This window comes from Embiotoca jacksoni, unplaced genomic scaffold, assembly GCF_022577435.1.
Source record: "Embiotoca jacksoni isolate LCO1_2020_lvr unplaced genomic scaffold, fEmbJac1.0.p SCAF_24, whole genome shotgun sequence".
Taxonomy (NCBI): Eukaryota; Metazoa; Chordata; class Actinopteri; family Embiotocidae; genus Embiotoca; species Embiotoca jacksoni.
In genome coordinates this window covers 3298474-3324685 of record NW_027185375.1, presented here as the reverse complement: position 1 = coordinate 3324685, position 26212 = coordinate 3298474, and the positions used below count along the sequence as shown (strand labels likewise).

General features: G+C 39.8%; 1 protein-coding gene across 8 annotated transcripts in view; it reads right to left on the bottom strand.

Moving 5' to 3' along the window:
• ablim2 (actin binding LIM protein family, member 2) overlaps positions 1 to 26212 on the bottom strand; it is a 103325-nt gene that overhangs the window by 45969 nt on the left and 31144 nt on the right. For all 8 annotated transcript variants that reach the window (XM_069159096.1, XM_069159102.1, XM_069159098.1 and 5 more), the window contains exons 2-6: positions 21265 to 21438; positions 5909 to 6092; positions 2793 to 2905; positions 2294 to 2420; positions 1038 to 1131 (exon numbers count right to left, since the gene is read on the bottom strand). In XM_069159096.1, the coding sequence (XP_069015197.1) occupies positions 1038 to 1131; positions 2294 to 2420; positions 2793 to 2905; positions 5909 to 6092; positions 21265 to 21438 (692 nt within the window). The remainder of the gene's footprint in view (positions 1 to 1037; positions 1132 to 2293; positions 2421 to 2792; positions 2906 to 5908; positions 6093 to 21264; positions 21439 to 26212) is intronic.

Here is a 26212-nt window from a genome sequence, read left to right as displayed (position 1 = left end):
CACTTTCCCTGAGTCCTCTATACTGACAGCTTGTTGTATCAAGTTTGTACATGTACATGTGCATCCCAGAGGATTGCTGGTAACTGCGAATGTGTATTGTGATACGGAGTCATCATATCTCTAGAATCTTCCAAAAAATGTTGTCGCTACTGAACTTTACTACCATCTACTGAAATTTAAGATGTGTGGCGTTTAGTCGGCCAAATCCTTTATTTCACAACAGTAATGAAAATAATACATTGCAACGTAATTCCTGGATCCGCCCCAGGGTTCAGAAAACTTCCATGGGTTTGTCCTGCACCCATGCTACACTGTTCCACCAAGTTTCATGAAAATGGAGCCAGTAGTTTTTCCATTAACCTCAAACAAAACAAACAAAAAGAAATGCACCAGAAATGTAACCTTGGCAGAAGTTAAAATATCAGCTGAAGCTAAAGCTAAAGTAACATTTGAAAACAAGACCTGTGATTATATCGGATTAACTACCTTCTGTTTCAATGTCTTCTTCATGGAGTTACAGAATCACCAGCCAATAGTATGTCCTCTTTACAAGTTGATTCCTCTGTCTGATTAATGTCAGGATTAATGTTGAAATATCAGTGTGGTGATGATTTACGTTTTGGACAAAAGACTAAAACTATTAGGTGCCAAAATGACCCCAGGAAAAACTGAACCTCGTCAAATTTACAACATGGTTTGCCTTAACGTGGGGTTATGTGTGTTACAGTCAAGTCAATTAAATTAATAACATGTTTCAGTCATTTGAATTTCATTTTTGGGTAAATTACTGCTGTTTTTCTGTCTTTATAAATTGCATCCCCTACTCGACATGCGGATGGAGAGTGCAGTCATCATGCAACCAAAAGAAAAGAAAAGTCTTCTTTTAATTACCTCTGTTTATCTGTGTATTCTATTCAGTCTATCCCATCATTCATCATTATTATATCTACACCCTTTTATTTCTCTTACACAAAGAGTAAGTTAAACCATGTGCTTCATACTAACAGCTTCTAAAAGAGTATTTCTTCCAAACGTACCTCCAGGACTTTCCCGGTGATGTACTTCTTGCAGTTCTCACACTGGATGCCGAACATGGCGTGGTAGTCCATCTCACAGTAGGGGATCCCGTCCCTTTCAGAGCAACACAGGACAAGACGGCAAATCAGAGGCAAAACAGACCATCAGATACGCTTCACATCACACAGGAGACACGTCAGAGCCTCGGAGTCCTGCACTCAGCAGGTGTTCAAGAAAGGAGCTCCATTATGATGAGTCATGTTTCGATCGACTCCTATTTAGAAATGTATGAAGGATTTTAATTAATTCTGATCAAATAAAGAGGAGGTGTGCAGTACATAAAATCACTGCACTGCATCTACTTTGTTCTCTAGCTGGACACTTTGCTCCGAGACAAACTGAAACTGTGACATAGAACCAAATTCTTATTTCCAAAAAAACTAACATTTACTGTATGTATATACTGTACAGGAAGCTAAAAAAAAAATAAAAGGGTAAATGCAAGGTTGAAAGACAGGGTGTTGCAGCAATAAATACAAATAAACTTTACCAGACCTTAATAAATATTGTGTGGTCAAAATGCAAAATGTGCTAAAGAAGAGCACCACTGAATAAACTATCGTATCAATCGTAAACCTACAGTTAGCCGGTGGAGACTGGTAAAAGCTTGTGTAATGTTTTCAACTCTTCCTGAGCGCAGTGAGATACAACGCGATGAAATGAAAACATGGATTTCCCTGTGGCAGTTTTACCCTCAGCAGGTACAGATCACAGTAAAGATACAAACAGGAAATGGTTAATGGGGACTCTATATGTCCCCATGGAGTATCAAAAGTGAAATAAATGTAAAAAATTTGGTAAAATTTGGTAAACACGCATTTTACAATTCAGTCATGGTGAAACACTCCACAGCCACCTACCAGCTCAGATCACAGCCATTTTCATTTATTCAATATTCAGGTCTTTATGACCTTCTACAATCATTCTCTATCTGACAAACACTTGCCTCGATAAAATAACACTGCAGGATCAAAGGGCACAAATTATTTTTCTGTATTATTCCCCATTGCCTGATACTGTATACTTGAGATTATAGGTACATTAAGACTGCAGACCTGAACATGGATGGAAGAGATTTTGAAAGCCTAACTCGTAAGAAGATTTGTGACCTCCATGACTTATCATCCAACAAGCTCAAATTCACCATCACTAACAGCATTAATGAAGTATTGTATTTATTGTGATGTATTTCCAAGAGACAGCCAGACTGACTTACTTGCTGATGTACTCGGCATTGAGCACCTTGTTGCAGACTTTACACTTGAAGCAGCCCAGGTGCCAGTGTTTGTCCAGTGCTACGAGAGACTGTTCGTTCTTGAACTCCTTCCCACAGCCGCAGCAGTCTGCACAGAGCACACGGGAAGGAAGGAACACAGGAATGAAACTAAAGTGCCGCATGTCTGCGAAGATTCTCAGTCATCCAGGTCACAGGATGTAAGTGTCATCCAAAGGAAAGACTTTTAAAAGCTCATGTGAAAGGCTTTTTCTCCAGTTGCCTTCTGATAACACTTTAATATACTAAAGTTGACTTTCTCTGAGTGGTAGAGTTCCCTGATTTAATTGAGTGAAATAACAAAATGAACAAAATACATTTTGCTGTTCTGAGAGGGGAACACATTTTTAAGAGTGTGTCAGTTTAAGGAATGAAACAATCACTTTGGGTCTTGCGATGATTAATGCTTTTAAAGAGACAGAGACGGAAGAAGAGCACTGACTGTGGACGGCCTGTATGGGTGCGGGGCTGTTGGCAGGGAGAGGCTCGGTACACTTCTGGCAGATACACTCCTTCCCATTAAATGTCACTCGGTCGCCGGCCGGGAACGGCTGTCTGCAAACAAACAGAAAACAGGAGGAACATCAGACGAGGGATTTGAGTGGAACTGTACAGTTTGCGTGGAGGGTGCTGATTTCCTAGAATTAATTTATTCTACTCCTCTGAAATAAGATTTAGATCATCATAGAATATAAAGATTGATTTAAAAGCCACATAAAATCACGTGAGGTGGTTTTACTGCAGACCAGGTGAAATCCTCCCACACCACCTGAATAACTCTTGACATATACTGATGAGGGAGGAGGGTCCATCTCATCATGAGGGGATATTGCTGGACAGTTTGAGCAAAATGCCAGACTGTCAATACTTTTGAGAAATGTCAAGCAGGGCTGTAGCCATATTTTCAGAAATGCTGAAGTCCACATTCACCAGAGGAAACCTGCACATCAACATTTCCATAAAACTTTATTGACTTTGTATTTCACGAGAGAAGTTGATGATTTTTGAATAGTAATCTACTGGGGCCAAAGGGTTCCTGGATCCCACCCCTACTGGCCCTCAGTAGTATTGCACTTTAAGGCACCTCAATCGCTTCCCTTTAGACCTTTTAGGCTACATCAGTTTGGGAGTTTTCTTTACGGCAGTATCCAGTAGCCATTTAAGGAAGTACAAAGTGCTCACGCTGACGCTATCTTCACTCACCAGCCAAAATCCCTTCAGAAACAAATGCTGTGTACACAATGAAACAATGATAATGTCTCCTGGTTGTTTGTGCATGCTGCTTCACCACAGCTGCTGTCACAGAGTCAAATAGAGAAGGAATAATGATTCCTTGGCAAAGCGGATCTCTGACTCACTGCCACGTGCCGCATCCTACTGCTTGGAAGTGTGATATTAGAGCTGCTGTCACACTGTCGCAGCCAGCTACTGAGGGAGGGACACGTCCAGACTCTGCGACGCTGAGATTATAGGTTACCCAAGAATAAACAGCCAGCAATGGCAAAGTTTTTACAGCTGACATTGAGTCTTCAAATCAGTTTTAAAGTTTTGGTTACAGGGTGGAGGCTTGGCCTAAATCTACCTCCTACCGCACTGTATGTGAAACACTTCTTTATTATGGTACCTTCTTACACAAAATCTTTAGCTTAAGAGGGGCAACGAAAAAGTTCAGAGACGGCTCCTGTTGCATGTGAATGGAATGCAGCACCATGAAGTGCATGTTGCGGTTAAATGCCGGTGGACACAGAAGAATGTGTAGCACAGGTGCGGATGTTGATCCCGTAATGTTACTTGGAATACTTACTGGGTTGTAGCTTCCCTCTGCTTCGTGCAGCGAAGCGCTGCGCTCTGTTCGGGTGCAACAGGAACAGTCTCTATACTTTTGATCAAACTTCATATTTCATTCATCAGTATCCAGTTTGAGGTATTCGTATACTAATTGCAATGGTAATTCTGTTTATTTATTTATTTATTTTTATTTTATTTTTATTTTTTTGGGGGGGGGGGGGGTTGCTATCATTCTGGTTTAATGTTGTAAAGTTCTGCTGTTTATTTTGATAAACAGTACGTTATGAAGCAACCGGGTCTTACTGAATCAAAAGAAGCGAGTGTGGATGGACGCAGCGGACTTTAACGTGTTAAGTGCCATGAAATAACCTGTGTTGTGTTGCGATTTGGTGCCAAATAAATACAATTTAATTGAAATGGGTTTTTATTTTTCTATTAATTGAGCTCATTTAGGTTGGATTATTTTCTGTTTTTTCTTGGTACATCACTGCATCAGTGTTGGTGTGAACTGACCTCTGATAGTGAAATGCAGGCACAGTACACGTGTGAAGTGCATGTTGCAGTTGCAGGTGAATTGCGAAGTAACACAGACACAGAAAACACCCAAGAGATACCCCGACTGCCAGGGTGTAAAAACGCAGATAGCCACCATGACACACACACACACACGATGTATCATCTCCAACTGCATCTGCTTTCTTTCCTCTGCCCTATTTTAAACTGCTCACAGTGAGTCGCTGTGTTTTAGCACCACAAAAGCCATATTTGTTATAAGAGAAGCACAAGAGTTTGATGATCACGTTACAAACCTCAAATGCCACATTGGAACATTCTGATCTCAGGTTCAGCATTGGGATCACCAACGTATGATAGGAGGGACACACATGCACACACACACACACATAGAAAACCCACCCAGAGTTCAAAAGACACTTAACACGCGAGCTGCGGGAATGAGCTAAGTAGCCGCACTGCCTGACCACACTTAAAATTCCGGCCTGAGAGAGGCTCCCGTTACCTTCCTAGGCCTAAGAAACAACACTGGTCTCACACATACACACACACACACACACACACACACACACACACTGGACAGGAGAAGCATGCACATGGCTTGAAACAGGTGAGGATGTCTGTATGACATGTAGTGACACGTGTCTTCATGTGCTTTCCTATATGTGTACATGTATGTGTATTATAGCTGTATTTGCTTGTAATGACACCAATACTGTAAGAGTTCTGCTGTCGATGATGTGTGTAAAAAAATATTAAATAGCTCTCTCCTCGTTTTGATTTGGAGCGCTTTCATTTAATGGAAAGTATTTTGAAAATATTTTTAAAAGTTATTGTTTGTAAAAATGTGCTCTACTATTTATCTTGCCTTGCACTTGCCTCTTTTTTTTTTTTTAGAACAGCCTCAGTGTTAAGGCACAATAATATAGAGGGAACCTCACAGAAAATAGCAGAACTAAATGGTGTTTACTAATTTCTAGGAGATTGAAGGGGAGTGAACATTTTGTTGCTGATTTTTATCATTGCATGATGTTCATCAGTTGAGGGGTTCGGTTCAGCCATCGTAGAACTTTATGTGCTTAAACAGCACTTATGTTCCAGCCATGTTTCTTCAATTTCATGCGAACATGATATCACATCTTACTGCTGTTTAAGTCAAAGATGTGAGTTTTGTAAGAAAACATCTTAAGAAGTAGCTGAATCATACGTGAAATAAATCTGGTTTGAATTTTTACTTCCCACATGAGTGATTCTTACTTGCATGAAGCGCAGACGAAGCAGCGGGGATGGTAGGTCTTCCCCAGAGCGGACACTACCTCCCCCTCGATGAAGTCCTGGCAGCTGAAGCAGCGAGTCCCGTACATCCGCTGGTAGTCCAGAGTACAAATATATTCACCCTGCCGCACAAAGAAGCCTCCCTGAGCCAGTTCACAACCGCACACTGGGAGATGGGGGTTGGAAGGAAGGGCAACAGGGTGAGAGAAGGAGAGAGGGGAAAAGGGAAAGGTGGACAAGGGAAAGGTCAAAAGAAAGAGAAGAGGAAGATCAGACAAAACTCATAATGAAATACTTTAAAACTGAAAACTATGAAATTACAAATACATCCACTGAAACATTACTGACTTCAAGCTCAGTCCAAGTCCAAAATCCCAAGGACAAACATCAGGTTGGTTCTGGCTGGTGTCTTTTCTAAACACAGCGAACTGACCTGGTGATATATGAGCTATTTTAGTAGCTTTAGCACCCTTTAGAAGCATAGCTGTTGAGATTGCAATACTGAACATGTATTGTATGGACACTGAAGATGTAATTTTATAGTGCACAAAACATTGTAAAAAAAACAACCACATGTTTTAAATGTTAAGAGTCCTCACAGTAGCCACTGTGCCACTATTAGCAACGTGACAAGGACGTCACCCACGAGAGTTTATAGTTGCCAGGTGGGCCTTGTAAAAGTGAAGTGGTGGAATTTCTTGGTGTTTTAACCCCTCATGCCCGAGGAAAATTTTTAAAATGTTCACCTGATGAACTTTCCGCAAGTTCCATCAGCAACAACTTCACAGCTGTAAGTTCCAAAAGGAACGACCCTCGGCTCTATAGATATAAGACCATAGACTGCAGCCTATAGAAAATAGGACGTAGCTTTCGGGTCTAAAAGGTAAAGTGGACTGTTTTCCAGGTACTTAAAGTACACTGGATGTTTCCATACTTGACAGCGTGAAAACATAACAACCGAAGTGTTGGTACGTAAGTGTACAATTTGAGGCATAGCACCAGTCTGCTACTAATAGTTGTTGTAGAAGTCTTTGTTCAAAGTTGGTGGAGGCCATTGTTGCTTGGTTTCCTGAACTTCTGCTGCTTAATCAAGCATTTTATCAGCTTCTATCCTGCTTGGACTTCAGACTCTGTTTTGTTTGAAAGTAAAGTTCACTGCTTCACAATCTGCCTCCATGTTGTTCATCTTGGTTTATTCCTTTGTTGAGAGCCTGTTCAATAATAGTGCCAGTTGCGTTTTAACAGATATGACTTCCTGGGACAAAGACCTTCAGGGCTGACAAGTTTTTATTTATTCTTTTTTTTTTAAGGAAAATCTTTGGGGCTTTTGCTTTACAAAACAGAAAAACACATATAACCCTATATGGTGTGTAGACATTTATCTGAAAAGAAATAAAAGGAAAAGGATGCATTGTGTTGAGCAGAGCCAGTTTTCAGTGATTTTCAATCTGCTTTAAGGGCCAATAAATCACCCAGAATGTGTGTGTTATTAGCGTGTGTGTAAATACTGCACCGTGTCTGTTTGTCTGGCTTTCAACAAAACATAACAAGAACTTACAATGATTACACGTGGTAACCATAGCAACTGCATGACATCACGGAGCCACCACGCCCTGAGGGGGAAACCTCGCTTTATTTTTCCACTCCTTTAGCAAAAACAGAACCCCTCCTGTCTTTCTTTACTTCTGGAAAGAACAGCAGGAAAGATAAACGAGAGATGTTTGTGCTGCTTGGTGTCGTGCCCGGCGCTGCTCAGTGAACTTTTATCACACACTCAAACATCCTTTTTCAACCTGGCAGGGATATGTGAAGGTATGAGGTATCACACACACACACACACACACACACACACACACACACACACACACACACACACACTGAATGCTTTACAGGACACGCACATACTTTTGCAGGTGTGTGAAAAGAAATGACCAGGCACATGTAGAAAACGTGCATGCCATCGGTGCTGGTGGGTATCCCAGCTCTCATTAAGGTCTCAGCGTGAGCTGATGTCCGCTTCACTGGCAGCAGGCTCAGACCAATAAACACACATTTCTTACCGGCACCACAATAACAGCCCAAGTGTCTGTGCACAGACACCAGTTACAGACCCGTCCACCTCATGGGCTGCAATCGGTACCTTTTTTAATCTAATCACACCAGGTTCAGTGACAGTAAACACCAATATCAGATTTATTCTTCTTTTACCCAATTAGAATTGAACATTAACAATGTAACAACCATCACAAACCTCGACTGGTTACACTCGCTGTCGATGTTCTTATTTAGACGACAGACTTAGAGATAGATTTTCTCTAATTCTGCCGTGATGTTGCACAACTTCTAAATGCATGTGGGATTAAGCATGCGCCTACGAGGATTAGGAGAATTTAAAAGTGTCTGACATACACTGTTGTCAAAAAAGACGGGTTTACAATGCCTGTGATGTCTTTCCTTTGTCCCATACACTAAAGTGAAACAACAACATTTCATATGTTCCTGCTCGTCGGGTACCAGTCCGACACTCCTTCCAAATTTCACCCCGTGTAAATTATGAACTTGTTGGACAACTTTTGCACAATTTCACTATTTTATCAAGCCCTAGCAGGGGTCACGGTATGCTAATAAAACAACCACAACAATACGAGCAGGAATGTTTTTCTCAGGAAGTGGAGGACATACTTTCCAGCGGCTGCTACCGGCTCTCTTACATCCGGTTCAGATGTCTGGCAAACTGTCCAGAATGAGATCATGTTCAGGGCTGATGGAGTAAACACCAGCAGATGGGAAAGCTGAGTGGATTGATGGATGGATGGATGGATGGATGGTGGGAAGGATGTTGGGAAAGATGAGATACAAAGAAAAAGAAGAGAACTCCTCAACGGCTGTCTTATATAAGGCTCTGACATAAAAGTAATTATGGGGTCATGAAGGGTTTTGAGTTTTAAAGAACTCTTTAAGGCATCGTAACTTTCCACAGAGGATCCACCAAAGAAAAGTTGTTTAAACAACGTTTCTAAAAGTGCAATGATGCTAAGCTAAATAGCCATGAAGAGGCAAAGTCTGACACTACATTGAGCCCTTTTGCCCGACACTGTGGTTGAACTACAATAATGTAATTGAAGTTCCCTACTTGGCAGAAGCATACGTTTGGGACTGGGGAGCTTAAGTCAAACTCACAAAGATAAGGATTGGAAACTTGACTTGGACAGACTGCTGTGAGACTCAGCAAAGTACCATGTTTTGACGGTAAAATCCTAAAACAATAAAAAATAACTTTGCCAGTGACATGATTCTCTTGAATGACTTGAAACTTGTCTGTAATTACTGAAAGGATATTGACTTGAGACTTGCAGTGACTAACTCAATACTTAATCTGAACTTTGGTCTAATGACTTGAGATTTCCCTTGCGTCTTGTCTCAAGTCAATCCAAACTTAATTTGAAGCTGTTTTAAAAGACAAAGATTTTCTGACAGGCTTTCGACATTTGTCACACATGGAATTTCACTTGAGACTTGTCTTGAAGGGTTTGATTTCCCTTGACTGATTTGACTTGGACTTGTCCTAAATGACACGAGACTTGATTTAAGGTTTAATTTGTGCACTTCCCGAATTGAGATTTAGACCTGTCCTTTGCCTGTTCAGGTAAACCTCCGAAGAATCTCTTCAGACAGCTCTGAAAACTTGAAGACTCGAGATCTGACACGTACTGGGCCAAAAGAATTAAAAACAGCTCTGCCACGTGCTGGAAGAGATATGGAGACAGAAATCCTCACTCAGTCCTGAGTGCTGTTTCCAATCAGTTCCTTTTTTAAGCCCTGTATATTCATACCTGCACTTCCAGTTGGCACTTAGGCTTCTCCGCTGACTGCTTTATAACTTATTTGCTTAAGAGGCTAAGCAGCTGGGCCCATATGAGTTTAAGTTGGTGCCCATCCATCATTTAAAGAGCAAACGTAAACCATTACACCCTTCTAAAAGTGATTGAAAACCAAACCATTTCATGTTGTTTCATCTGCAGTACAGCAGCATGGCTCACTTAGAAACTTGCCTCTAATGCCGACCAAAGTTTTTGCCCGAGTGTGTTACATAAAGAGAGGAAGACTGAAGATTTTCTTTCAGTCTTGTCCCTCCTTGCTAATGGAAATCGTCAAGGCTGACTTCGCCTCATCCCCTTCTCGTAGCTTTCATCGTTCCTCTCCATTGGTCTGTAATCCCTCGTTCACGTGGGACGTGTTAAAAGGAAGGGAGAGGTTGAAGAAATGAAGCACAGTCGGATGTGGAAGTCAGTAAACTGGGTTTAATCAATCAGAAAGTGAAGTTCACTTTCAAAGATGCTCTTTCAGAAATTATAGTAAACAGACTGTGAAAAATAATACATTTTTGATAGTTATTAAAAAAGTTAAAGTAAGCAAGTAATTCTGTCTCATAGTAATGTACTACAGCTTCTCCCAAGGGAATTAAAGTCAAAACACCCGTGTTGACTTATTTGGGTAAAATTGTGATGAAGAGAAATGTAATATTTTTCTGGGGACGGGGAACACTTGTGCCATGAAAACTTAGCGCTCAGATATGACTTCCACAAATACAGTATATCCAAGAGCTGTTTAATCTTCTTTTGAAAAATCCCAATATGCACAATAGTTGCAGCGTCATTGCACAAAACAATGAGGAGAATATTTTAGGGTTTTAGCATATAAAAGGCTTTTCCACTTTGACTGGAATGAGATTCTCAGAGTTACACTTAATATGTCACTTTTTAATGAGCAAAGAATTGTTAAATTACAGACATCAGCATCAGCCATTCAATATAAACAAAAGAGAATCAGAATCAGCCTTAAAGCCGACTAAAAACTGAACTCAATATTATGTTCAAGCAGTGATTTCATCATTTTGAAACCATTCCATGTCCATGACAATAGGGGGTGTGTGTGTATTTTGGTTCTCCCTGGACTTGAGCCTGGCCGGATGAGATCATAATGCAGCTAATAAGTCATTTTGTCCTGAGACTCAGCTGAGAACAGAATGTGTCGGGAATACATGCCTGCAGCGAGCTAAAACTCCAGTGAGTGCCTGCAGGGTTTGACCTTTTGAACTCTGGGTTTTGTGGTGCTCGGGAATGTGTGTATGAATACAGGACCGCGTGCTCGTTGGGTTTTCCAAGGCTAGTAACGCTTTTATATATATTTTTTCTGTCACGCTACAACCCACAAGTATGTAGAAATCTGGAAAATCTAAAAAAAAAAGAAAAAAAAAAAAAGCTTCTCTTGAACTCAACTTTAAATTACATAATTAAAGGCAATAACAGAAGTAACATGGATACTAGTTCTCAGATCATTAGTGTGAAGTATAAAGGTTAAACTGCATAATGAACATGATTACCACATTTTCCAAGGCTGAAAGGCAGATTACTTTCAGGAAACTGATTACTTCCATCTCTGAAGGCTTATCTCATGCACTGTGAAGTCAGTTACATAATGTGAATGTACTCAGAGGCTCTCGGAGGGATTCAGTGTGTTGTTAAATCTGCTTCCTCCGCAGTGGAGGATCTCACTGTCAGGTCTTTTCTGCCTTTCCTCAAATTCAGCATGTAGAATCAGTCAGGAAGTTACATGCCTAAATGGATGAATGAGCAACAAGTTTCCTCTGTTGTAACTTACAAATAAAACATGGTGCATCTGTTTTATTCATCCACAAACAAGATCTAGAGAGAAAAATAGTGGCAGATTCAAAGGTCTGGAGAAGATGTAAGAATTACTTAAAACCATGTGTTGGGGGTTAGGGCTTAAAAAAAAAAACCTCATACTGTATGTAGCTCAAGCATGAAGTCCTTTAAAAAAAACTGGCACCTAATGGCTTTTCAGATTTGTAGTTCTGTTCATTTTTTTAAATTTTTTTTTGTAAGATTAGTTTCTGATTTAAAACAATCAATATTCAAAGCGGCATTATTAATACTTTTATATTGCAAATTATTCATATGAATATGGGAAAGGGTCATTTTTATGTCTTGGTACCAAGCTTTGATACTTCTATGGCACCGACTAATTTGATTTGAAACTACAACTACTAACTCCAATTGATAGTTTGTGTATGAGGTGTTTTCGGAAGCATGTGTAAATTGCAGCTACAGAAAATACACAACCAACCACCAAACTGAATGAAAATTTAAACGTGTACCTTTTGTCTTTTTTGTTAAAGTAGATTTTACAAAATTGTTTTCAAAAACAGTATCGTTCAGGAATAAGTGTCAAGGTGAAAGCATTGGTATTGGTATCAAACATTTCTAAATGATACCCATCATTTGTGGTTAAAAATCCACTAGAATTTTGCAGGTTCTCTTTATAGTCTATATAGCATAGTCTCTTTCAGCTCATTGTTTTGGTTTGACTTTATCTCTAGCCACGGAAGGCACCCATTTTAACACAAAAAGATCTGATGAACTACTGTAATTGATTCACCACATATTCAGCAATATAAAGCTAACTGAAACAGTTAGCACCTAACTGGTGATCACAGTGGAGCATATGCTGTGACAGAAGAAGCTGCTGATATCAGAAGTTCATTGAAACCAAAACAAAGCTAAAACAGAGTGAATCCTAAAGTTGCTCTGTGGGTGTTAAATGGGTAAATTAGAGTTGGCTCACATGTTAGCTAAACAACTTAAAAACAAATCAGTGATTTTTGACTTCAGAAATGAAAATAAATACAAATTAAAAAATACGAATGCAGCTTCAAATCAAAATGTTGCCAATTTTAGACAGTTAGTTTAGGAAGTTGGTGTACAACTGTGTGAATTTAGACACAATTTTAGATTTGAGAACTTCCTTTGTTAAGTTTTAGATGTAAATAATTCTAATCAAATTCAGCATCCCTGAGTGGAGAATTAACGAGCTCCAACACCTCTGTGGACGCCTGTCCAGTGTGTGTGTGTCACTGAGAAAAACTGAGAAAATGTATCATTGTAACGCATTGCAGCTGCAGAGATCTTATTTACTGACATGACATGGCGTCAAAATATATGAGCTGTGATGTTGAGGGTGACCTTGACACTACCTCATGTTTCACAATGACTCACTGTGTGTCTGTGCGTGTGCGTGAGCAGAGTTAAATATACATGTGCTATGGGATTTCTGCTATGAATGTGTGACCTTGACTGCAACTCATGTTTTACAATGACTCACCATCCGTGTGCATGTGTATGTGTGGTGGGATGGTCGATGTTGGGCGTTGATATTTCACTTAGTGCATTTCCCGACCTTGACTGTACTCTCTTTAGCCTGTTGGCATTGATTTGGTCGGCTAATGAGGCCGCACTTGAAATTAAAAAAAAAAAGCCAAGGTTGATTCTTCAAGGTAAATGCATCCATATCTGCAATGACTTAAACTGCGAGCAGGAATCGACTGTAATGAGACAATAGGCAGGGGAGGTCTGTTTATTGTCTGGTGTTCTAACACACTTGTAGTTGGATTTGAGATAACACACAACCCAGATTATTCAACCATTTTATTTGGCAGTCCACCTGAAAGTCGTTACCCTTAAAGAAGGAGGAACGAGAACAAGAAGGAGAATATCATTAAATGTCAAGGAGAGCCCTCAGACATATTTATATTGTGGTCAGATCCCTTAATTGAGTAAAAGTACCAAAACCACAGTTCCAAAATATTCCTTTAGAAGTAAAAGTCCTCCATCTAAATTGTACTTCAGCGAGAGGTATGCAGTAAAATATCGACGATATATCATTATATATAACTTTATTAGATTGTTAATATTCAAATGTTAACACAACAAAGTGTACATTTGATTGTTAAGGTCGAGCTTAATCTGAAAAAAAATCTTATTCTAAAGAGTAATAACAACTCAAATGTCATTTCTATGTTGGAGTAGATATTACAATAGTTTCCTCTTAAATATAGGGAAGTTCAAAGAAGTAACAGCGTTTAGTCAAAATTTTACAATAGCATTGTATTGGAATTTTAATTGTAACGATAGCAAAGTACATTTATGATATATACCAATCCAAATCATTTGACCCAGGTTATACGAAAGTCATTTCCCCTTTAAATGTTGGATCTCTCCCAGGAATGCAGTTTACCACTAAAAATTGGATATCAGAATATCCATGTTGTCTATGATTAGATTTTGATTTGTAAAACCTTAACCAGACAAACAGAGCAAATTAAACTGTGTTAAAGGTGCAAATGGTTAGAAATCTAACAAGTATGTAAATTAAATGACTGCACAGTACAGCCAATATATCAGGTTGACCTTCTATATCGTTTAAGTGAGTGTATATGCTCCATTCCCCCCTCCCTCCCCTCCCATACACATGTGTTTGTGAGGTCAGTACCAATGACGAACACACACTCCCCCCTGGCTCGGTTCTGTTCAGCTGGCTTCCAAGAAAGAGACAGTCCAATAGCCAACACCCTGCTGAGAACATCACAAGTATCTGCTATTATAACAGCTCTGATGCAACCATGAGGATCTCCACATGTGGCCAGCAGCATCTGTTCCCTTCAAAAAACAAACACACTCTGACAGATGTTCAAAAAAACAATGCAATTCATAAATATTTCCAAGTCCAAGCTGTAATTTCACAAAACACACAGGAAACATCATTGTGACATTTTACTTTGCCGTTTATTGTTGTCTGCATTTATTCAAACACAAACTCCTGTAAGCAAAAGCAACAGTTTTTAGTTTGACAGTTCACTCCTCAACTTGGAAGCAATCTCAGTTCAAGACACACACGCACACGCACGCGCACACACACACACACACACACACACACACACACACACACACACACACACACACACACACACACACACACACACACACACACACACACACACACACAGTCACATGGTCTCAATCAGTGGATGATGTTTGTTCAGTTTCCATGGGACCATTATTCCAAGCATTTCTTGGACTGTTCAGCCATGTTGGCTTCAAAGTTGAGTCTGACACTTCGGGGTTGACAGTCAGATTGTACTATATGCTGACAAACCCTGTGTTACATAATAGAAGGGTTGAAACAAGCAATTAATTGACTCCGCTAAAAAGGACTTAGATGAAGATACATCATGTCTCAAAGGTACAAAGTTTGGAAACATCCATTGTCTCCAGGCAGCGATGAACTGATGCTTAAAAGTCATTGTTTTTATTCATTTTTTATGATGCTCATGTGGCATTGGGAGAAATAGACTACACCCACTTCATGAATTAAACTGTTTTTAGCTTTATGGAGCAGCAAGTGGAGTGCAATAAAAAAAAAACACCACTCCTGCGTTAGTGAGTGTTCTTGAATGCTTGTGAATGCGGTGTGTTGCTGACAAAGAAGCGGCACATGTGGAAACATAATGGAGTTTTTCTGGAAATAAAAAAATTCCAGCACTTACACTCTACATGTTGCCTACATTAGGGTGTGGCTGCATATTTTTACATATGAGTATTCTCCGTTGTGATGGCTCTTATATGAGAGCAAACGCACACGTGGGATAAAAGTCCACCTGAGTTGTTTGACAGGTCATTTTGTCTGCAGCTCTCAGCTACTGATGGTGTCTCAGTGTCGGCTTAAAGTCATCTGAGAAGCAGACATAATAGGATACACAGAGACAGCCACAGTTGGTACCTAAATAAAACACACTTCCTCAACCACACAGCCCAGTGTTGACGGCAGCAACCATGAAAACAGCAATTAGTGCTCATCGAATGCTCCCAAGCTAAAAGCTGCAGTGGGGACTTTGTATGTTGGGACGTGAGAGCATGAGTTAGTTCCAGTATTACAAAAAAATTTTAATGTACAATTCCTTGACAATGCTTTCTGCTGATGAACCACAGGACATCATTACAAGTTAAAAAAAAAACAATTCCCCAACAAACTATTAAACAAAATTTAGAAAAACTGTTTAAAACTGTTTTGCGCACCTTGCTTCAGGACTTAAATTTAGGGCTATGTAAGGAACTGTTGATCCATTACATGCCAGTAGAGCCTGGACTCAATAAGACTGCCAAGATGCTCTGTGCTACTGTGGCACTAAGATGTTAGCAGCAGATCATTTAAGTCTTATAAATTGCAAGTTAAAGCCACTGCACATCAGACTTGATGCGGCACATCAAATAATCTTATTTGTATGGCACTTTTCATACTCACAAATATATTTATAGTGATTTAACCATGAGGTACATCGGGAGCACAGCAAGATATAAAATTGAAAAAAACAAAACAAACAGATAAGATAAAAAAAAAATCATGTAAACAGAAACAGAAACAGAAAAATCAGGGAAAGACAATAGAGGCCACCGGGAACATCAGTTAAAACCAGGAAATGCATAGTGTTTCTTAAGAATGCATTAGAAAGAGGAAAGAGACTCAACTCTGATGTTCTTAGGCAAGTTCTTCTTCAGCCTAAAAGCCCTGATCAGCAGTAGCACGGCATCCACTTGTCATTATTCTGACAACAGGGACAGCTAAGACTTGCCTGGCTCCACCAGACTATTGCTCACAGCTTTGGTTTTCCACTAATTATAGTCTGGACAGTCTGTTCGCATTAAAATTCGCTCAGCAACTCTTAAGGGCTGACCAATTAGTGACCAGTGCCGGTGGTGAAGTGCGATGACATTGAAGTTGTGTTTTTTTTCTGTAGCATATATATAGGAGCACTTTAGTGTAGCTGAGAGCCTCCCCATTAAATATTCAAAAGTCATCTGTGTAAAAATTAACGGGAACCTACGAATGAGGAAGAGCATGTTCAAAGTGAATATGATAGGTTCCAGGACTGAACCCTGGGGTACTCCTCAATTAATCAACTCTCAACATCCTTTTGATTCTTTATGGTTTGTCCATCCTTGGAGCACTGTAGGTAGGTTGCGGTCACTACTTACAGGAGTACCCGACAAGCATTGCCGTTTCGAAGATGCACGGACGCAGTGCTTTGGCCTCCACAGATTTAGTCTTTACACTTGGTCAATTCTCACATCCATTGACTGACTCATCTAATACAAGTATATCCTAGACCTTAACATGCACCACTGTTACTAGATGATCATTTCATCATGTCTCTGAGTTGTCTACTGCCTTGTAGAATAAAAAAATACCATTAATAAATTTGTCTTACAACAAGGGGTCACTGGAGCCCCACATTTCATATTTGCCCCGGGTCCCTTGGGCAAGTAAATCCAGCAGTGCAGATAAACAGTGCACTTACAAGTTGCTAAAAACACTCAGGCTATGTTTACTATGAGCAGCCCAGAGCAACCTTGATGTTAGGCCAGTGCTAAAGAGGCTAGCATCAGCTCATATCAACTTAATGCTCAGTGTTAATTGCACATAGCTGAGCATTGATGTTTCCTCACTTCAGACCTGGCACTGTCACCCTCCTGGCTAACACCCAGGCTGGCTGTAATTGGCGCTAATACAGCGATAGAGTCAGGGGTCAGGAAACTCTTCCAGGTTCCTCATATCTTTAATACAGTGCAGTTAGTCAGAGGAAAAGCAGACCTCGATGGACTGTGTGTTTATCGTCTGTAAATCAAAGGGAAGATATTTTACCTGATTTTTTTTTTTCTAATCTTGAAGAACGTGCAAAGAGAAAAATCTGACATCTAAGTGAGCACTGTTCTTTGTTGAACTTGGCTGCTAGCGCTGAGTCAGAAGTCTTCTCTTTTCTTTGATGTTCAGTTATGAAGTGCAGATACAGCAATCGAATCGCTACTCGGCCTGCTACGGTTTATTTTATTTCCATCCCCGAGTTTCACATTCCTGTCAGTCCACAGCTGGAAGTTTTAATAGCAAACAGCCCACCAAACCCTGACACTGCCGGGATAATCAGCACATTTAATAACCCAAATTAGTTGGAAATTCAATTAATGGACTCTGGATTTATAGATAGGAGGAATGGCCTGGAGCTTTTCTGTGGGACTTGGGTGGGGTGAACAGTCCCCTTTCATAGGTCCTCTGACTGATGTAGCTACATGGTATTAATACACCTCATGAATGCCCGACTTTAAATGAACCAGTCCGTGCATCCTCATTAAGCCCTTTTGAAAGGGAGCCAAATAACTTCATCCATAAACAAACACAGGTTGTTTGTCCCTTAATCATGACCACCATTAACTGTGAAATAATGAGTTTCAACTATCAACTTCTGATGAATTTCTGTGTGATTTGTAAGCGTGAGCCGAGGCGTGTAATCAGTGCAATTTGCTCATTGTTTTAAGTCAAACATAAAAGCTCTTCGCGACAGAACGAACACAGCTCAATTAGGACACGAGAGTCTCACTCCTTAATAGCTGCACAAAAACAACACACTGTGGTTCAATTCATTTTTGACTAATCGGGTCTCTTTATTAAGCAGCTGCAAATTAAAAGAAGGAAGCACTGTTTCTTTTTATTAATTAAAATATTAGAAGATGTGAAAATACAAAGTAGTGATGTGCGTTGCCTTCTGCCACAACATTTTTGTTTGCCATATTGAAACAAAAATGCACTTGAAGTTTTACTTTTGTATACGTATTTTTAACAGAATGTACATGGTGTTTTATTTACAAAATGTAAATAGTGTGAGAGTACATCATATTATTATCAATAATGTTACTGAAGCAGCAGTTTATTTTGCAGCTGGTGGAGGTGAAGCTAATTTCAATGATTTTATATACTGTTAGGCATTTCAATTAGACACCAATACACTGTTTTTTTTGTCAGCTTTTTGGTGTATAAAATGTGTAGCTGTAAAGTGGCTATCACATTTAGCTATATGGGATGTATTAGGGTGTAGTGCTGCAGTTGGATTTGTGGTAGTTAGTTGTGCTCAAGACATCTCTCCACCAAAATGGCAAATCAAAAGCTTTTATAAGTAAGAAGAAGAAGCCTTGACCAATCTATGATTCCACACCATTCTCAGCCAACCAGTCACATTACTTTCTTCCCAAGATCATGTTAGGCTGATTAAAAATCCATAAAACAGGTAACAGAGCTGTGTTTACTAATTTGTACTTCACTTTCTCCCAGCAGTGAACTTCATGAGTGTTATTATCATGGAGAAGAAAAAAAGGCCAAATCTATAAAAAAAAAAAAAAAGGTCCAAATTGTGATGAAGTGGAATAATTCATTAAGGTCATGCTTAAATAAGAGGATCACTAATTGCATATGACTTATCTCATCATTAATGCATCATGGAAATGCACACACACTGCTGCCTCATCCCTTGTTCATGATGTTGAAGAAATAGGAGGAGTAGGAGGAGGTGGTGTGGTGTGGTGTGGTGTGGTGTGGTGTGGTGTAAATGTACAGACAGGGAGTCTGCTGGTCAAAGAAAGATTGAAGGTGATAAACTGCAGGAAGCTGCTGATACTGACCCTGGTGGTCGCCTAGCAACCAGGGAGTGTGTTGACAATAACAGCGGTCTGACACAAGGCTCGTGCTGAGAGCCAGAGCTGGGAGGGGTGCAAACATACACTCCAGTCACATGCAAATAAAACCAACCCCAAAAACATGAGACCCACACCCACCCGTAAGCACAGACACACACACACACACACACACACACACACACACACACACACACACACACACACACACACACACACACACACAACATGCTCACATTTCTGACACTTGCAGCCATCCACCAGATATATATACATAGAGCAACCCCCCACCCCTATCCGTAATCACAATACACACACCCTCTCCCACTCTTTAACTGCAGATATGACCCAACACATCAGCACTGAGTTTGGAGTGAATTTCAACTTATTGCTCAACTATTAATAACATTGTAATCAGTGTTGCCAGCAGGATTTTAATTCAATGTGTGCGCAAGATTTCCCCTCTGCTAGGTAGATATTTTATGTTAATATAGCTACTTACTCTGTGGTTCTCTCAATGCTGCTATACTATCACTTATACAACGTATCTCTTCTCAAATGCAACTTGAGCTTGTGTATGTGCAGGTTAAAACCGTAGCATCTTATATGCTACTTGCATTTGACATGGTATTTGTCAAATAGTCTCACAGGTATTTATTTCACATTTTCACCTTGTATAATTATGGTTTTGAGTAACAGCTCATGCAATGTAGGCTATCTGAATTAGTCTTTTTTTGAAATGTTCCAAAACTGCATATTTTGTCAAAAATAAATATAATGTGTACCAATCACCAACATCTATTGAACTTGATTGCTTTAATTTTAAAAGTTATAAAGGAAGAAGGCATGCTTGGAAATGGGAAGGCATGGGCCCAGGAAAAATCCCTACCCCAGGAAAAATAGCCTACGTCTACGACACGAGCGAGTTAGACAGCAAAGAGAGACTGATTCATGTTCTTCTGCACAAAAGTTACCATCGCAACACCCCATTAAACTCTGATTAGCCTATTAGCGTCACACAGTTTGTGAGTGAATGGAGCCAAAACATAAGACAGGATCTGCATGTGTCACAATTTGATTTTAAAGAATGAATATTATTAAAAAAAAAAAAAAAAAAAAAAAAAATTACGCACTCCAGGATTAGTGCTGCCTGCACTGGTGATTGCAGTTACAAATGATTTTACACACAATAATGGATTGGCGCAAAGGTGTGTTAGCAGATTCTTGTTTGTGTTTAGTCATGGTTGAAATCCTTACAGAATTTAAACTATTAAACTATTTAAAGTATTAAATGGAATTTGAGGGCCAACAATGATAATGGCTAATCAATTTTACAAATGCAAAAACGTGAAGATGAAAATATAGATTATGTAATTAGAATGACAATACACCAATATTTAGAGAGCCTTCACCATCCAAAAACAAATAATTCATAGAATTATTCTAAACTTGATTGTAATAACCTTTCTGTTTCACCTAGACATTATCCGATTATTGACTAGTGTGTACAATATGTGTTACATGTAATTTGAAGACACAAGGCCAATTACACTTTAAGTAATTTCCTACATTTAGAGATTGTTTTTGGCTCATTCATAACAATTAATTGCGAGCATAACAAGTATTTGTATGACATTTCCATAAATTTTGCTTCTCTTCTTTATTTCTACCATATTAGGAAATATGTTTTCCTGGTTTGAGTATTATCCTATAAGCTTTACAGTATTTATTCTCATAAAAATACTCTCAAGGTTGTCTTTGCCATACATATTTGTGTCTTTTATTTGTCAGGTTGCATATAATAGATTCTGTTGAAACAAAAAGCTCTTTAACAATGTCCTTTATGAAGTATATATATATATATATATATATATATACTGCCAGCCTAACATACACAGTTTAGTGTGTGGTTTGTGGTTTTGGGGTGAGAGCACACGGGAGAGGTGAGACTTGGCTCTTCCATACCTTTGCAGGCGAAACACTTGATGTGGAAGTGTTTGTTCTGAACTCGGAGTGCCTCCCCTTTGCAGGGCTTCCCACAGTTCTGACAGGGGATCGGCCCTCCTCCTCCTCCTCCACTCTGCTTCTGTTTCTGCTTCTGCTGCTGCACAGGGCTGTGGACAGCCTGCTGCTGAAACACTGCAGGAGACAGACAGGGACAGGGACAAGGCTGATTTAGATCTTAATCTAATACATATAAGGCAGTAAGTACTCTGTGTTGACAGAACTGACCGTTAAATGACATATATCGTGAAGAATTTGCACATGTTTAGCTTGAAAATATATAAAATGATTAAAAAAAATATGGCTTTAATCCAAAAATACCTGCTTTAACTCAGTGACCCCTTTACTCATACGCTGTACATTTGTCCCCATTTGGTTCTTCAAACTTCATGCACCATTCTTTTACTTGAATAAACAAATAAATCTAACTTTTTTTTATGATGTCATATTTCACTAAAGTCCTAAAACACTTCTTTGATCGATAAATATCAAAAACATCACGAACATGTCACATCAGACGAGGTTTTAAAAATATAAATTGTCTTTCTTTCTCTTTGTTTTTTGGCTCACACACACACACACACACACACACACACACACACACACACACACACACACACACGTGCGCGCACACATACACTCAAACACCTTTCTTTTCATTATTTACTGAGACATCAAGTTTTCATGCTGTTTCCATCCCTTGAGATTCATACCCCATTTACACCAAATATTGAAATGGTTTAAATACATGTTGGGGGTCTATTTGTGTGGTTTGAGCCCCAGACGACCCTCCTTCACAACCCTCCTCATGACCAGGGTTGAGCGTGAGTCTGACAAGGTTCAGTTTTTACATGAAAGCGGTCTTCAGAGCATGTTACCAGTACAAAGTCTGATGGTTTGTGTTGTAAAGTGCACATGTATGATGTGAACACCTTCCACAAATAAACTGCCAAAAAAAACTTCTAGATGATCGCCTGCAGCATCGCCACAGTGTGGACTTTACCTGCCATTCATTCCTCAAAGTACAAAAAACGTTCACTTTTACTCGTGTCACGTGAATTTTTTTTTCCAGCAGACCCAGGTTGGACCCATGTCTTGGGTTCAACATGTGTACCATTGTCCCTTTAAACCACTTTACTGCTTTAAACAACTACAAGCCTAACTATAACCTCATTGTTAGCCTATACAAGTGCGTGTGTATGTCTTTTTTTCTTGGTTTTTGCATTGATTTTTTTTGGTTCAGGAAAGGCTGAACTTAGTATTTAGAGTTCTTACTGGTTCTGACTAAAACACATTGCACTGTTATTATTTGGCTTTCTATCTATCTGCAATTCTTTGTCAATTTAAGTGATTAGATAAGGTCACATGACTGCAGGAGTACCACTATTGCAAATATTATTGCATTTATACTGCAAAACTAAAACCTCCCTGTAATAATACTGTGGATCTCCAGAGGAAATTGCTCCTTTATTCCAAGTTATATCACTATAGAAACTCAAAATCTGTTTCAGGTGTTTCGATTCAAACGTGTGTTAGCCTAAATCCGCTTCCTAAACCCAGTCTTAACTCTAAAACGGAATGATTTACATGGTCCAGTATACGTCCCCATAAGGGAGGTGAGTGTGACGAAACATGTCTCGCTCAGACACGCAGTAGAAAGTCGGCATTAACACAGTTGCTGATGAACACAAACAACTTTCCAAGCAGTTACCGTCCTTTATTCCACACAGGAAGCAGAGAGTGTGCCAAGAAAAAATTTCAACACCAGCAATTAAAAACATCAAACTGAGCAGAACAACATCCTCGAAGGCATCTGTGACATCGCAAAAAGGCAGACAGAGAGTAGGACATCTCCATCCCAACAGTATCATCAGTACAAGTCGCTCTTTTCCCCTTTCATCATAATCTGAGCAGAAGGAGCTCACAAACTGATCTGCCTTTCAGTACTGACTGGAGCATCAGCTGAATAAAAGGTCCTTTGTGTTCTCAGGAAACATTTGTGTTGTCAGACCGGTTTCATCAGGCCTCCATGGTTACCAATAATTGGGCTTGCAAAGGGGAGTTCATCAAATGAATTGATTGAAGGAAAGCAACAGAGAGAGAAGTGTAGGGATAATAGCGTTGGGCTGAGTTTTGAAACCGAACCAAGAACTTGTTTCTGGTGGACATTATCCTTCTGGTTTGCTCACTTCATTGGGTGTTTATTGGCACACTATTTTGACTTAGATTAAGTTAAAGCTAGTAGTAATCCCAACACATTTCTCCCTATAACGTTAAAACAAAAGTTTTTACTAATTGAATCAAAGCGAGTCACTTCCTAAAGGTTATTTCATTTGGAAATTGTCAACATTTTGGGAAATTACATCCAGGACTGAGATTAGAAGATTGATATCAGTCTCAAGTGTCTTAAGTAAAGCTGAAGTCAGAACATGGTTAGGCCAGTTTAGCATAAGGATTGCAGGCTGGTGGAAACTACATGCATAGCCCTGTCCAAAGTTATCAAATATGCATGAAATCATTTACAATATCTAGTTTGTATGACGAGCAATCGAACAGGAATTTAAAGCAAGTTTATCCATCCGCCCAGTATTTCTGTACAGCAACTACGTGCAAGAAAGGGTTTCAGTTTAAGTCTCAGTTCAAAGTTATGAAGCCTTAACGCCAACTCTGGCTTGGGTAGACATATTAGACTGATGTGTAAAATTGTAGGAATTCAATCATGTCCGTGTGTACTGTTTGAACGCGGATGTTCACGCAATTCCATTCTTACTAAAATTGTATGTCTCAGTCTGCAAAGTAGACACGAGCCAGAGTTTGTTGCTTTCCCATCGCACTCACAGTGGGCGGACATGGCGCAGGATTTCTGGAGAATTTGGAATATCCCGCTGTGTTTGGGCGCCATCAAAGGAAACAATACAAATCAAAGCACCTCAAAGGTCTGGCAGTACCTACTTACCAAAACTACCACAATTACAAACAGACCTACTCCATTTGTCCTGTTGGCTCATGCACATTTATCATTTCACAATGGTGAACTTGGGGGCCTACGGCTGTGAAAGTGATGGTGGCAAATTCAAAGAGGGTGGTTTAGCCAGGGTTTTAATCTATGTGTCTATCTATGTGTCTTTGTACCCTTTTCATGATGAATTATAAAGGTGTGCAACAAAGAATCTCCTCGCACATCCTCACCTAAAAAAAAAACATCCATTTTATTTTCCTGGCACTTGTACAGTTGAATCGTTTGCAATCGTTTGACAGTCTGCGTGGTTACAAAATTTGACGTCCTTAGTAGACAATTTACACTACACACGTGGATCCTTGCAGACATGGAAACCATGAATGAGCTTTAACAACCTTCACTGTGACAATAAGACTGCAGGAAGCAGCATACAGAAACTGTGTTTGTCTGTTGTTTGCAGAGAAATAGTCCCAGTCTGTACAGTAACTCATGTTCCTCTGTACATGCAAAAAGCTATTCGCCCATTCGCAACCTGCTTTGCAAGGAGATACTTGACAGGAGAGTAAAAACAGCCACTACAGATTTATAGCAACACATTCTTCAGCAACTTTTACAAGGGACAAAGTCATTTTTCATATTTGGAGTGTGTTTTTGCTGTGTGTCCAAGACAAACACAGCTTCCCAAACCTCCTTAGGTCTCTTCAGAAGATAACCTGCCATTTTTCTTTTTTGAGTTACGCCTTATGCTAGAGTTTTTGAAAAGTATAATGCCAGTTGCAGATTTCTGGTCTAATAGAAAGAAAAAAAATCTACCTGGGTGATACTAGACTTTCTTGAGGTCAGCGAATATAATCAAAATACAGAAAAAGGAAACTGTTCATGGAGTTTTCTTTGGATGATGCTAAAAACCAAGGAGCTGCTTTCATTCGGTCCATCCATGCCCAGATTCCAATCCGTTCTGTGACTTGAAAACATGCTGACTATTAAATTGAATCAAGACAAGAATATGTATTTTGGACAATCTTGTCTAGATTCTATTGTCAGTAGGAGGTGGAGCGTCATTGAAGCTACCCGTGTTGACCGAACATGTGGGCACGCCAACCAATAAAGACAAGAATTTAATAGGGGAAAGTTTTGTGTTCTCGTAAAAAGGCCAAGATGATTGTAACCATCTGTAAAAGACAATGGTCCAAAAGCCAGAAAGGGTTGGGAGGAGGGTAGGCAGCAGGGATGGTAGTCACAGGGAAGCTAGAAGAGTTCTGCCCTCTGATCTGACCTGACATGCATTGCTGAACCCTTGCACCTGTTGGGGGGGATCCAGTGTCGCTACTTCCTCTTCAACCAGCAAATAGAAGAGGAGGGCGGAGATGAGGAGGAGACAGGAGATGATGTTTTGGGCCAGATGTAGGATCCAGCAAGTTGTTCCAGACATTAAGGCTGCCAGTAACCAAGATGGCTGTAGTGGTCTTTGATAGGGGTCCGATTATCTGTCATTGGAGAGTATTGAGTAGTTTGCTGTTGATACAGTAAGCTGACAAAATGAATGAGTGTTCTGCAAAATTCATGTTAAAATCACTGTGATGTTGTGCCCTTGTTAGGGTTCTTAGCAGTGCAGTATTTCTATCATATTGTTTCAAAGATTTCAAAATGTAATTAGGGTAAGAATTAATATTTTGCCATAAGTATATATTGCACCTTTTTCCTGAAAGTAGGCCAACTAGGAGAAGACGGTACCATTATCACCATTTCCCTGCTGAATAAAGGGTATTTTCCACTGGTTCCGTGTCTGATGCATTCCGTGACTGAATCGCTGTTATTAAATTCAGTGCTTAATTTCATATCCCACCGGCAGCGCCACGGTCCGTCTCACCAGTGTTCCAGAAGCGCCTCGTGGTGCTGCTCTGCTAAAGATAGGCAGCAAGTCTATTTCAGACGGAAGCGCTCAGAGAC